We start from the raw sequence: 13,680 nt of genomic DNA, 5'->3' as shown, positions 1-13,680 counted from the left end.
ACTCATCCCTCACCCCCACAGCCTGACCCTCCCCGACCCGTCCCTGCACAGGGTGGATCTTTGGCGAGCGTCTGCACGACCAGGAGAGAGGCTGGTTCCCCAGCTCCATGACTGAGGAGATCTTGAATCCCAAGATCCGGTCCCAGAACCTCAAGGAATGTTTCCGAGTCCACAAGATGGACGACCCACAGCGCAGCCAGAACAAGGATCGCAGGAAGCTGGGCAGCCGAAACCGGCAGTGACCCCCGGCCGGGTCACTAGCCTGGCGGGAGGACGAGGGCGGGCCGGAGCAGCGCTGGATAGGCAAAGCCTGGCGGACAGCGGAGGGGCTCCGGGGGCAGGCAGGCGCCTCATACAGGAGCCCCCCCACCCCTCTCGCTGCCCCGGGCTGAGTGATCGCCTGTCTCGGCCCCCTCGCTTGCAAACTGGAGAAAGGGTGCCATGTCTTTCCTCTGCTGCATTTATAAACGAGAAAGCGTATTTTAAACAGTATTCTGCTATCTCTCCCTCTTGTCTCCTGGAGGGGGTGGATGTGGACCCGGCATGCTCCAGGGGCCTTCCCAGGCACTGGGAGAGGCCCCCAACCCCGGGGGGGTCCCTGGCCGAGGGCAGGCTGGAAGGATTGTCATGACCCCCTGCACACATCCTTCTCGACCCTGGAAGCCATTAGAAGCCACCAGGGGAGCAGACGGACCACCCTTGCCTGAGCTTGATGAGCAGCCTGTGGTCTCCGATCCAAAGGACTGAGAGACCAAATGCCTCTGTCCTCCCCTCCCCAAGCCTCTGCCAGCCTCTGGCTGCACGGCTAGGCCCCGCTTCATGGCAGGCCTACCAGAGCTTGGCTGAGGGCCCATGCAACCTCTGGCTCCCTGACAAGCTGATGTAACTTGTGTCTTCCGGCCCCTTCAGGAGCCCAGGTGTTGTGAGGAATGAATTGGTCACTGCATCCTGTATCGATTTTGGTTTCGAGAAAAGCAAATATCATTTCTGGCTGCATTAAAAGAAGCATCATGTATAAAATAATGGAGGTGACGCGCTGTTCTTTATTGCTCTGCTGCACACAGGAATGAGGTGTTCGGTTCTGGGCAGGGAAAGAAGAACTCCTTTCAAGGCCAATGGAGTAGCATGTCCTGAAGGAGGAGGTTGAGGTGGCTTCCAGGACAGGAAGAAGCAACCAGGGTCAGGACCTCAGGGTGGAAGATTTGGGCCTCGACCTGTGGAAGGATTTCAGAAACCAAAGATGCTATTTGAGGGATTTGGGGGTGCCCTTCTGCTGCAGTGGAAGTGAGAATGCAGGTTTGGAAGAGCACAGGGCAGCTGAGGTACCAGTGGCTGGTGATCCCAAAGGGGATCTAACACCAGGCACGGGGCTGGGGCTTCCTACCTGACCAGTCACTTCCCACCTTGGGCACTTCGTCCCACTTTGGTGCTAGCAAGTTACCCAAAGGCCGCGGCTCCTCGCCCAGCCCAGGTAACCCTCACAGGTGCTCCACCGCCATCCTTGATTCTGTCCTGGAGCGTGGAAGGCCTGGAATCTGACCCTGCCCAGCCCTGCATGCCTGGGACCACCCTCTTTCTGCCAGGACACTCCTTCCTCCACGCCAGAACAGGCCCTCCCTTAGAAGCCCAGGATTTGGGTCAAGTGGGACTTCGTAGGATCTTCCCACAGGCCACAACATGGCTCCTAGCATTCTTGAGACTGAGAGCCTGTGAGAATTGGATGGATTTCTGGAACATGCATACATGTGCAACACTCTGGTTTTGAGGGGCTGATGTTCATGGGGCCTCTGGGCTATGCCCCCAGGGGGATTACCCACACTTAAGGCTCCCAGCAGTGGGGGCAGGGAGAGAGGGGCCAGTTTTGAGCCCTATGCGGCTCTTGAGTGGGGGGAGGGAAAAACTGGGACAAAGGGGAGGGGTGACCATTGGTCCTGGCCCTTGGCCATCTTATCTTTTTGAGGCTGGTAAAGAGCATGCTGATTTGGATCATCTGCTTTAACTAGGGCTTTGGTTACCAGAGGTTACGTGGGATGAAGTCATTTAAACAGCTTCATGAGAACTGGTCAGTTTTAGAACAGTCTTTCACAAATGGAAACTTCGCCATGTGTCTTGGGCAAGAGCTCATCTGGAGTATCCAGGAGGGAAAAACTGGTCTTAGCTGGAGCAGGAGTGGTCAGGAGCTCAGGGAAGCGAAGGAGGCCAAAAGCGTTGCTAGAAACAGTGAAAGTAGAGGAGGAACAGCTTCCCTCCACCAACACCTACACCTCAGCCCAAGGTATCAAACCATCACAGAGTGTGCAGACGGTCCCTCCTTCAAGCCTCCGGTCTTCTTTTTTTCCAGTTCAGGCCTCTTTCCTGCCAAGCCCTGGGCAGCTCAGCCACTATTTTAAATCCCTTCTCTCAATCACAAAAGCCAGCCTTCCCGGGAAGTGTGCAAAACCAAGGATGTGACCAAGAAAGGAGAGCCAGGGCCAGACGGGGAGTTAGAGGGAGGCTGCTTGGGACTGTGGTCGGGTTGCTCCTGGGACTCCCAGGGGTGGAGGGGTTCCCAGGGACGCTGGAGGGACAGGTCTGGCGCTCAGAGCCGCAGATGGCCTAATGACCAGGTCAGAAGACGCCCCCACCCTCCGAACAACGCAGGCTCTGCTTGGGATCCCTGCCCTGCCCGCCTGCCCCGAGCTCCGGGCCGCGCGTCAGTCTGCGCCCGAGCGCTGGCGGCGGGCCTTGGGCACTTCGGGGACAGGAGCAGGGCCGGGGCGGCGGGAGCCAGGGGCTCGGGCAGCCGAGCGGGGTCTTGGCACGCACGTGTTGAGAGTTGTCACCCGCCCCGCTCGCCCCCACACGCACGCGCGGACACACTCGAGACACGGGAGCGCCACCGGGGTTGCAGCCGAGTCGCGCCGTGCGGCGGGGGCGCGGCCCCTTTATTCGCTTCAGGAGGCGGAAAACTTTCTCAGCGCGACGACGACGAGCGCTAGCACCACGCAGGTGGCCAGCAGGGCGGCGATGACGATGGCGGCGATGGCGCCGGGCCCCAGCGAGCCTGCGGAGGACGGAGGGCCGGTCAGCCCCCGCCGCCCGCGCCCGCCCTGCGCCCCGCCTCCCCCGCCCGGCCGGCCGCGCCTACCGCTGCCCGGGTCCAGCGGCTCCCGCGCCGTGCTGTCCTCGGGGCCCCGCGCGGCGGTGGGGGCCGGGGGCCCGGTGGCCGCGGGCTCCCGGGCGGGGCTGGTGCTCTCCACGGGGCCCTCTCCCGACGGCAGCTCAGCGGGCTCGTTCCACAGGGTGGGCGCGGGCTCCTGCGGACCTTCGGCTGCAAGGCCAAGGACAGGCGCTGGGGAGCCGGCGGCAGGGCCGACAGGGACGAGGCCCCCCGCAGGGAACAGACTGCGGAGGTGGCGCTGTGCGCGGGACTCTGGGGTCAGCGCTGAACCAACCGTTCAGTTTCACCGGGGCTCCAGGACCTCTGCTGGGGCCAGGCTGCTTCTGAGCCCAGTGAAGACAGACTGATGGGGGATTGGGGGGAATAAGGGAGAGGGGGAGGGGCCCAACAGGTTCTCCTAGTGAACAGCGGTGAGCACCCGCTCGGAGCTGGCCGCCCAGCTTCCAGAAGACCTGAGCGGGTCACTCACCCCTCCCAGCACAGCCCGCGGACCCTCATCTGAACTGCTGGGCTCTGTGGGCCTGGGTGAGATAACTGACCCTTGAGAGAGGCCCCGGCAAGGCAGGGCAGGGCAGCCTTCACCCTGGAGAAAAGGCCAGGAAGGTGAGGCAACTCTCCCTTCAGGAAAGGGGGGTCCCTGCCTACCCAGAGCCCCATGAGGGGGCTGCTGCTGCAGGAGGTGGGGAGGAGAGGCAAACCCCTCCTTTGCTTCCCCTCCTTTGCCCTGACCTGGGCAGAGCCACACAGCCCACAGGACATGGGGTCTAGTGCCCACACGTACCCCGTGTTTGAAGGCTTAAACCCCAAGGGGACTCTGTATCCTAAGAAACTGTGATGCCAGCATATTGTTATCTCCAGACAGGACAGGGCCAGAGGGACGGCCAGAGGTGTATGGTCAGTGTAAGGGAAGCCCCAAGAAAGGGACGATGCCCCCCCACCCCCACAGGCTGGGGCTCAATCAGTCCATCAGTCCCGGTGCAGCTTTTGTGCAGAGGCCTCTCTCTGCTCATGAGTTGGGAGTTGGCAAGGTTTGGAGTACCCAGGGGCCTCAGGGAACGGGACAGGCTGACACTGAGAGGCATGTGTGAAAACCCCAGCCCCATAGCCCCACCTCCACCATATCGGCCCATGCCAGTTTCACTCCCCTCCCTACCAAGGATCCTCGTCTGAGGGGCCCCACAGCACTACCCCAACCCCAGACCCACCCATCCTTCCCAGAGAGGAGGCCCCAGCCCCCCAGTTAAAGTTCAAGACCAGAATGACAGAGTCTCCAGGCTCCCACCACCCCCTACTCCTGGCCATTGGCTTTAGCAGAGTCAGAGCTCCCCAGTGCCTAATCTGAATTGTGATCCGAGGATGCTCAGCCCCCATGCAGTCCCTAGAAAGGGCTCCGCAGGCATCACGACACCATCTCGTTGACTCCAGCTGCTAGGAACTCTCTTTGAGAAAACCAAGGCTTAGGGGAGCCCAGGGAGGAGAGCTGCTGGGACTCAGAAGCCCCCAGATGATGAAGTATCAGGATACACTCCTCCAGAAACCACCAGGGAAGTTGTGTCATTCCTGAAGCCCCAGCCAGCCTGCCTGCAGGTCCCTGGGGCACCTTTCTCTCCGCAGGCTTCACCAACCCCTGAGAGCTCCCTCTGGCACAGACAAGCCCAAGCCAAGCTGCTTGAAAACTCACCAGCTTCCAGAGAAGGGCTGTGCTGGGAGGAAACAAAGGGACTTTTGGATCTCTCGTGCTAACAGTGCCCACCTGGGGCAAATCACGAGGAAACATCAGCGAAACCCAAATTCAGGGTCAGTCTTAAAATAACTGCTTTCAAAAACATCCAGGTCAAGAAAGACAAAGGAAGGCTGAGGGACTGTTCCAGATTAGAGACCCAGGAGGTTGAATGCAGCTTGTACTCCTGGCTGGGGAGGGGGGCGCTATGGGGTTTAGTGGGGAAGTAGGAATTTGCAGCTTGGATAACAGTACCATATCAATGTCCGGGTCCTCATTGAGATAACTGACTGGTGATGTAAAGATCCTTGTTCTTAGAAGCATTGAGGGGACAAAAGGCATGATGTCTACAGCTTACTCCTCAGTGGTCAGCATTCAGATAGCTCAAGTGGGTAGGCAGAGACAGGAAGAAGAACAAATGTGGCGAAGGCGTTCCCTAGGATTGTTCTTGCCACTTGGAGGTAAACTCAAAATCTCTTCCCAATCCAGCTGTACAGGACTCCCCAGGCCCTGCCGCTGCAGCCTCTCCCAGGCCTGGGCTGGATTAGTTCTGAGGCTCAGCTTGCAGGCGGGAACCTCTGTCCTAGTCCTCAAGGGTTCCCCAAGCCGGCATCCGTTTTCAGAAAACAGCCCTGCCAAGGAGATCTCCCAGGGGCAAAAGGCCCCTGACACACAGTGTGGGGGAAGAAGCTTCCTGCTTGCAGGGACTGAAGCCAAACCCAAATGCCGGTGTCTGGGTGCTCCCTGGCCCCCCACCAACTGCGAAGATCACCCTGTGAGGAGGGGGGCGATAACCCTGCCAGGTCTCTGTCATCACTGCCTGGAGGGGCAGGGGTATGCAAGCCTCATAGCTGCTATGGAAGGTACCAGGCCCCGGGCATGCTTGCCTTAGGCTCCCAGGGGCTGGGCCAGAGAAAGAGTCCGAGTATGTCCGTGGCTAGGCCCTGAGGTCTGACAGACTGCCTGTCTTCCCAGTTAAGTGGACACACTTCTGGCCCCCACAGCAGGGAGGCCTCCACAGGGCTGCGGGGTACCAGGCCCAGCGACCCGGGCAGCCACGGGGGAATCAGCAGGCTGGAGCTAGCAGTGCCCAGGAAAGCCTCTACCTCTGCCCTTTGCCAGAGCCCAGGAGCCAGCTCTGGGGGAGAGGGGGCCTCCCTCTGAGCAGGGCGGTTGGGGGTGCGCCCAGGTCTTCTCCCCTTCCACCCCCCAAAGAGCCGGCCTTACTTGGCTTCTCCCCACGGGAGTCTGGATCTTCCCTGCCAGACACACTGGCTCAGGCTGCCTTATCCCTGCTCCTACCCCTGTAACACTCACCCAGGCCCTAAAGCTTGAGGGGCTGAAACCACAGGCCTCCAGATCAAAGAGTCTGGGTCCCAAGCTTGGCTCTGTCATGCTGTCACCCACCCTGGGGCCCCAGCAGACTGACTTCACTCCCCCTCCCCGACGGCACTTCCCACCCTGTGAAATGGGCGTTGGATCGCGTCTCTCTGAGCTCACACAAGTAGCTAACCATGCTGTCCTGCTGTCCTGAGCTGCTGCCTTGGCCCCAGGGCCTCCCCGGCCGGACTCGGGTCGGCTGGGTCTGTGTGCTCTGCATTTGCTGTCACTGGCCATCATGGGAGACCCCAGAGGCTCATCGGCACCCAAGAAGCTGGGGCCCCAAAGGGCGGCCAGCTCCCTGCAGCTTCTGCAGCCCAGAACTGCAGCCAGGAGTCAGCTGCCCCCTCCCAGCGAAGGAGGCACAGGGGCCAGGAAGAGGCCCATCCTCATCTACATGTCTCTGTATTTTCTCAATTTGCTGTAATAAAAGGGGAAAACAGAGTTTAAAGGCAATAATCCGCCTTCCCCCCAAATCCACCTTGGGGACGCCTAAGCGGAAGCTATTGTCAGGGGGCTTGCCAGCAGGAGGACCCATCCAAAGAGGTGTGAAGATGAGGGAGAGAAAGCCAGGCAGAGGGACCGGCACAAGCAAAGTCATGTAGGACGGAGCCCATGGCCATGGAAGCTGAGCTGTGAGCCCCAAGGGGGATGTTAGGTGAGGACAGAGAGGCAGGTAGGACTGAGGGGGGCCTGTGATAGACCTAAACACCAAGGACCAGAGTTAGCAACGTCCTGCGACTCTGACCAAGGGAACCCAGAGAAGTAGGGGACCTTGTGACACTGACACAGGCCCGGGCATGGTGGGCTCTCCCCCAGCCCCACCGCCTCCAGCCGCCCTGCCTTTCAGTAAATAGGTTTGTTTAACACTCGCTCTGACCGCAGAACCCCGAGGCCAGGCACCCGTGCTCACAGACAGCCTTTGTGCCCGCCATGAAGGGCCTTTTCATCCCTTCCCTGGCCTCCTGCCTGCTCAGCCTGGCCTGCTCCCCCTACTCCAGTAGCTGTACGGGCAGCCACCAGGGAGGGCAGCAGGCTGGGTCTGGACCTCAGCCACAGGGCCACTCCTTCCCTGCCCTCCTGTACAGGACCCCTGCCCACCGAGCAAAGGCAGGGGCCTGCTAGGCCTTGTACACACCTGCTCAGAGCTTCCAGCCCAGAGTGGGGTGGCTGAGAGCTTCCCAAACATCCTCCCTCCAGACTGGCAGGAAGAACGACAGCCAGCCCAAACCCCAAAGACTGGGGGGTGGAGTGGGCCTGCCTGTTCCTGGTAGGACACGTGGAGGGAGGTGAGGCCAGGTGAGGTCCTAGAGATGCCAAACACGTCCCCAAACATTCCTGTGGCAGCGGACAAAGCCCACCCACCCAGGCTGTGTATGCACAGTCTGATCCAGGGCCTCCAGCCAGCATCCTGGGCTGGAAGAGCTGGGCTACTCAGGGAACAAGAAACTGGACAGGAGCTCCCCTGGTGGCCCCAGAACCTGGGCAGGCCGGCGCCAACACCTTCACCTCTACCCAGTTTGACCACCAGGCCGGGGTGGAGTGGGGTTTGGGGTGGGGTGTGGGGGATCTGCAAAGACCGCAGTCCTAAGATCTAGTCCATGGAAGATGCCACCCGATACTCAGGTCACTTTCCCAGTTCCCGGGGTGTCACACCGGGCCCCTGTCTTGCCCAGCCAGCACATCTCCCACATAAAGGGAGGCTGGCACTTTCCCAGCCTATTCGAAGAGGCGGTTCTGCCCCAAGACCACCCTGTACCCAGAGGGGGCGCTGGGGACATTGATTCACATTCCCCAACACTTCCTGAGTGTTACAGGGCGCCTGGCCCATCCTGAAAGCTCGTGTGTCGGACTGGGCAGGCCTCCCGTCCCCTGCACGGGAGGCAGAACTGCTGCCTGCGGTTACACCCATGCTACAGATGAGGAGAGGTACCAAGAGGCCAAAGAGCGGTTGGTAGACAGAGCCGGAAGCAAAGCCGGGCTTCTCCCAGGGCATCTAGAGGCCTGCGCCCCCACAGGTGACTCACCATCATTTCTTCCTGGTGTGTGTGTCTGAGTATGTAGCTGTCCCCCCCAGACCTCCCACCCCCCAGCAATTCTCCCCAGGGCCATGCTTACTTAGGTGGCTGGCAGCCAGGTGCCACCCCTGTAGATGCACAGACATTCCCCCCAAAGCCCATGCCACAGAGAAGGTCTCCAGGGCTCTCCCCACCCACTCCTTTCTCCAGCCCCAGGACCCCCCCCCCGACACACACACACACATACACACAGGGGCCTGAAATATTTCTCCTTTGGCCCACCTCACGGTCAACAGAGACTGCTTTCTTCTGAAAAAAAACCATCCAGAACCTGTCTGTGCTTTTTCTCTCTCAGGCTTTGAAGCTGGCCTGGGCCAGCCCCTCCCAGCAGAGGGCCCTAGAGCTATGCCCAGGACTGGGGCTGAGGTCTGGGGAGCCAGCACCCTGAGTCTACTGGGACCTTCCTTCTCACCGCACCCCAGACCCGGCCATTTTGACCTCAGTATTGAGCCTAAGTCCAGTGTCCTCAGCATGGTTTTGCTAAGAAGTCTCAGGCTCTGTGTTCTTTCTGAAAACTTCCCTGGGCTGGGAATAGTACTTGGGTCCTCACTCTGGAAGGATGTTTCAGAAAGCCAGCAGAAGAACGGTTTGCAGGGTTGAAAAGTGAACCAGCAGGGTTCTGGGGTTTTCTGCCTAGGAGCCAGGGTCTCTAGTCCCTCAGCTGCTTGTCCTGTGCCTGGTGCCCTGTCCTGACTCCCAGATCTGGAAGCCTTCAGATTTCAGCATGCTGGGGTAATCCCCATGTCCCTCAGTCTGCTGAAGTCCCTGGCCTTGCTCCCTAAATCACCCCCCTGCTTCAGGGGCCATCGTGTCCATGGCTAGCAATTCCCAGGACATTGACTCGGCTCCTGGCAGGCGATCTCACAGAAGCCTTCTGCAGAATCACCCCAAACGGTGGCCTGTCTCTCGGGCAGGGCTTCTGCCTAGTGGGCAACGGAGAATCTGGCCCACAGTGCTTCTTGGCCCTGGGCGGCTGGTGGCAGCAGAGTCAAGGGAGCACCCTTACCTGTGAGCACTGCTGGGGCCAGGACCCCGGAGAGCAGCAGCAGCGCCATGCGCAGAACCAGACAGAATGCCATCCTGGCCCGTGAGGGAGCGCGGCCGGAGAGCGGGACACACCGAGGACTGAGTTCCTTAACTTCACAGCGGCGGGAAAGAGGTATCAAAAGGCTGGGAAGGGTTTTCATCAATGCAAACTCTGTCCTCCTGGGACACCGTGCCCGCCCCCCACGCATACACACACACACATGCACACACACACAGCAGAGCTTACAGAACGGACTGCTTTCCTGAACGCCAAAGTAGCCCCACCCTCCGAGAGGGAAAGAAAGAGGAAATTGCTCTCTTTCCCTCCCCCCAGTTCTCCCTCTCTCCCTCTCTCTCTCTCTCTTTCTCTGTCACACACACACACACACACACACACACACACACACTCCTCAGCCACTGGAAGTAAGATTCTCAAACTTCGGTGTGCAAAAACAATCACCCAGGGAACTTGGAAAAGACAGATACCTCCAGCACTCTGTTCCAGAGGGTCATGGGTGGGGCAGGGATCTGCAGTTTAGTGCCTATGGCTTTGGCTTGAGAGACTGAAGCCCAGGCGGTCAGCACTACACAGTCTGCTCACTTTTGGGCTCCCGATGCCTGGTGGGGAGACAGCACTCAACAAGACCTTCTTAACAACAGAAGCACTTCTAAAGCAGTTTCAATCCAAACCCTCAGCAGCTCTAGTCTCTTTCCAGAAAAGCTGATGTCATTAGACGCCCTGTTTCTTCTTGCTGTCTCTTCTCCCGGATGCCTGAGACTCGGAACACCACCTGTGTGCTCCTGGCTTCTATGTCCAGCCCGGGTCTGGGGCAGAACTTCAGCCCCACCGCCCACAGCCTCCCCAGCAGCTCCATGAGTATCCAAAAAGTATGTCCACTTTAATGTGTCCAAACTGACCTTGACTCCAGTGCCTCCCCAGTCCTGCTCAGTCAGTGGAACCCCAGCTGCTGACCTTCCAGATGTCCTGGCCACGTAATTAAAAGTCATCAAAAGTTTCTCTCTCCCTTATTTTTATCTAATCTCTCAGAAAGTACTGCCAACATCCCTTACCTCACACCCTTCGTGCTTTCCCCCCGTTCTTAGAAAAGCCACCTTAAAGGCTTGCCTTGGCCCTGCTCACAGTGTTCCAGTCCACTGGTTTTGACTAGGTTTCTCCAACACACCAGATAGGGCCCTGTCACAGGGCCTTTGCACTTGCTGTCCCATCTCCCAGAAAGGAGTCCCTCAGCTCATTATGTGGCTATCTCCTTATCACCATTCAGGTCTCAGCTCTGATCAGTCAGCCTCCGATCTACCCAACACATCACTTAATTTCTTCTCAGCACTTACATTTACAAAAAACTCTCATTTTGTTCACATTTATTTATTTATTTATTTAGGTGAATTTTCTGAGGAATAACATCTATACCATGAAAAGCACAAATCTTAGGTTTACAGCTTGAGGAGATTTTATGCATGTGTACACCAGGGCAAACGTCACCCAAATCAATATGGGACATTTCCAGCACACCAGCAGGATGTGCCTGTCCCCCACCCCGCATTAGTACCTCCAAAGCACGATTCTGTCTTCCGTCACCGTGGAGGAGTTTGGTCTACTCCTGAACTTCAAATAAACGGAATCATAGGATATGAACTCCTGCTTCTGGCTTTTGTTGCTGTTCCACATTCCAGGAGATTTCGTCCACGTTGCTGCATGTGGCAGCTCATTTGTTTTATTGCTTTATTTTGTTTTGTTTTAGCACACTCAACCATTCTGCTGTCCATTTTGCCATTTATCTGTGTCTGTTGGCGTTATTTCTAGAACTTCTATGAATCTGGCTCCTGTGAATATTCTTGAGTGTGTTGTTTGGTGAACAGACCCGCTAGCTTCTCTTGGTTATAAATTCGACAACAGAATTGTGAGGTCAGAGGGGTGGCAGATGCTAGCTTCTGGAGATGCTGCTGAGCCGTCTTCCCAAAGGTTCGTTCCAGTTCCTACTCTGAGGAGCAGTATGAGTGTTCCGGTTGCCCTACATCCTCTCCGACACCGGTCATTGCTAGTCTTTTATTTTCTATGCATCCTGAGAGGTCTGTAACAGTGTCTTACTGTGGTTGCATGTGCATGACTAACACAGTTGAGCAGCTTTTCATGTTTTGTGACCAAAGGAATATCCTCTTTTTTGAATGGTCTGCTCAATTTTCTTTGCCCATTTTTTAGAGGGGTCTACCTCTTTATTTTTGTTTGATGTGTGTATCCAAGATAAACATCCTTTGTCAGATGTGGGTAATGGTACCACTAGATGAAGCGTTCGTGGGTTTTCTCTCCCCATCCTGTGACTGTAAATCCCAGGAAGGCAGCAGCTGTGTTTTGTTCACCAGTGCGCTTCTAAAACCTAGCACCACCGTGCCTAGCACGCAACAGGAACTCAGTATTTGGTTTCAGTCACCTGGGGTTTCTGGGATAGAGTTAACAGGGAGTATCTTCTCATGTGTTTATTCATTTGTGTTGGTTTTTTGCTCCGAGTCTCCCACCCTCAACTTTCTGTGCCCTGCAACGTAATGTACCAACAGAAGGTAGTCGCGTCCCCACGTGACACTTGAAACTTCCTTCCTAGCTGACTTCCTGTTAGCACCTGCCAATGGGAGGCACTTTTGTGAGATGCAAGGGCAAGGGGAGAAGTGACCCTTTCTGACAGCTAAGAGCATCAGGGACTCAGGGTCACGGGGTGGTGGCTTCATGTGCAGCCAGATCGAGTTGAAAGTCTAGGCTCTGTGTCCTTGCCAGGAGCCTCAGTCGACAGCACTACAGCCTCTGGGGAATCTTTCTCCAGCCCTGGCTGACGTCAATTGCCTAGGTGTGGTTGTCAATTTATGTGCAAACTTCCCTTCTTTGCTCCTTCAGCCCTTCAGACATCCTAAAACAGATCCCTGCACTAAATCTCTTCTCTCTGAAATACCTCGAGCGAACTCTGTTTCTAAGTCAGACCTTGACCCATACAGAGCTTTGCACCTGGAATGGTCCTGAGAAACAGGCCCTCGAAGATGTGTTTCTGAGTTTTGACTCACCACCATGTTGGAGTTTGAATTGCAGGGAGACCTCACCGTCAGTGGAAAATCTGATCCGGTAACGTATGGCATACTGTGTGTTAAGACTATTGGGTTGTTTTTGCATGAAATGGCTATTGAAGACAAGGCTTAAAAGACCAAGTAGATATGCACTTGACGCTTACAGTGGTATGATGATCAACAGAACAGTGCAATGGACCGGCTACTTTTTACTGCATTTGGGCGCTCGCAGAAAACGACAGGTTCAGGCTCTCACTTTGAAAGTCACGTCAGGATCAGAAAACTAGAGCTCTTCTGTGGCAGTCTTAAAGAAATATCTTATTTCTTGTGGCTACAGGGCATAACTGGCTGCAAACCAGGCCTCAGGTTTGTGTGAGTTGCAGAAACACAGTCTTGAATTCACAGCCGTGCCCATTCTCTTAGGTGAAACTTATGGCACTAACTGGAAAGGAGTGAGACACTGAGATTTGGAACGGAGATAGCTGGGTAGACAGACTCAAACAGTCTGAGACTCTTCCACTCACAAATCCTTCGGCCTCCCTTGCAAGAGCAGCAGACTCCTTAGAGAAATGGCTAATTCCAAATCTGGGAAAGGAAAAGTAGAGGAAGAGCCTAGAACATCTCATGCCTAAGTAAGGAAGTGCTAACAAAATGATGGGGGCGTAGTGAAAGGACACAAAAGCCAACGTGGAGGGCACCAAATGAACATGTGCACACACAAAAGATGTTATCAGGTTGTAACATATAGTGTGTGCACATGCATGTGTATGTGGAAGGTGCTTCCTTAGAGTGCGGATAAATACAAAAGGAAAGTTGGGCAAGCATTAATTGTTCAAGCAAGAATCAACTGCTGCTACAACTTAGTGGATAAAAGTCTGATGAGGAGGGGCACCTGGGGAGGCTCCGTCAGTTGAGCATCTGTCTTTGGCTCAGGTTATTAACCCAGCGTCCTGGGATCGAGCCCCATATTGGGCTCCCTGCTCAGTCGGGAACCTGCTTCTAACCTCACGCTCTCCCTCTGCCCCTCCTCCCTACTCATGCCCTCTCTCTTTCAAATAAATAAAATCTTTTTAAAAATTTTGATAAGGAATTAGATGTTTATAAAGTCTCAAAGGATCTCCCATAAAAAAGAATCATTAGTTAAGGGATTATTTTTTTTTTAAGATTTTATTTATTTATTTGACAGAGAGAGACACACACACAGTGAGAGAAGGAACACAAGCAGGGGGAGTGGGAGAGGGAGAAGCAGG

The 13,680-nt window shown here is 56.2% G+C and overlaps 2 protein-coding genes across 3 annotated transcripts in view; one reads left to right on the top strand and one right to left on the bottom strand.

Annotated features, from left to right (window-relative positions):
- The window catches only part of NGEF (neuronal guanine nucleotide exchange factor), a 69,723-nt gene extending 69,430 nt beyond the window's left edge, over positions 1 to 293 (top strand). For both annotated transcript variants that reach the window (XM_032857512.1, XM_032857513.1), the window contains one exon: positions 52 to 293. In XM_032857512.1, coding sequence (XP_032713403.1) covers positions 52 to 242 — 191 coding nt within the window. In that variant the 3' untranslated portion in view covers positions 243 to 293. The remainder of the gene's footprint in view (positions 1 to 51) is intronic.
- A 2,592-nt stretch (positions 294 to 2,885) lies between these two features.
- Positions 2,886 to 9,499, bottom strand: SNORC (secondary ossification center associated regulator of chondrocyte maturation). The gene is made up of 3 exons (XM_032857974.1): positions 9,345 to 9,499; positions 3,128 to 3,310; positions 2,886 to 3,043 (listed from the first exon to the last, which is right to left on the bottom strand). Exons 1-3 carry the CDS (start codon positions 9,415 to 9,417, stop codon positions 2,934 to 2,936), a joined length of 366 nt encoding a protein of 121 aa, XP_032713865.1. The 5' UTR covers positions 9,418 to 9,499; the 3' UTR covers positions 2,886 to 2,933.
- Between the last annotated feature and the right edge of the window lie 4,181 nt (positions 9,500 to 13,680).

The sequence above is a fragment of the Lontra canadensis genome, unplaced genomic scaffold (genome assembly GCF_010015895.1).
Source record: "Lontra canadensis isolate GAN:19392208 unplaced genomic scaffold, GSC_riverotter_1.0 scaffold13, whole genome shotgun sequence".
In the NCBI taxonomy this organism is placed as follows: domain Eukaryota; kingdom Metazoa; phylum Chordata; class Mammalia; order Carnivora; family Mustelidae; genus Lontra; species Lontra canadensis.
Note: the sequence above shows the minus strand (reverse complement) of the source record. Positions and strands in the feature narration are given on the sequence as shown.

What these genes read in the sequence shown, in the direction of transcription:
- SNORC (XM_032857974.1), bottom strand. Translation starts at nt 9,417, where the DNA reads ATGGCATTCTGTCTGGTTCTGCGCATGGCGCTGCTGCTGCTCTCCGGG. An exon ending in GGCCCCAGCAGTGCTCACAG is followed by an intron (nt 3,311 to 9,344) that starts GTAAGGGTGCTC and finishes TTGGCCTTGCAG; the next exon opens with CCGAAGGTCCGCAGGAGCCC. An exon ending in GCCGCTGGACCCGGGCAGCG is followed by an intron (nt 3,044 to 3,127) that starts GTAGGCGCGGCC and finishes CGTCCTCCGCAG; the next exon opens with GCTCGCTGGGGCCCGGCGCC.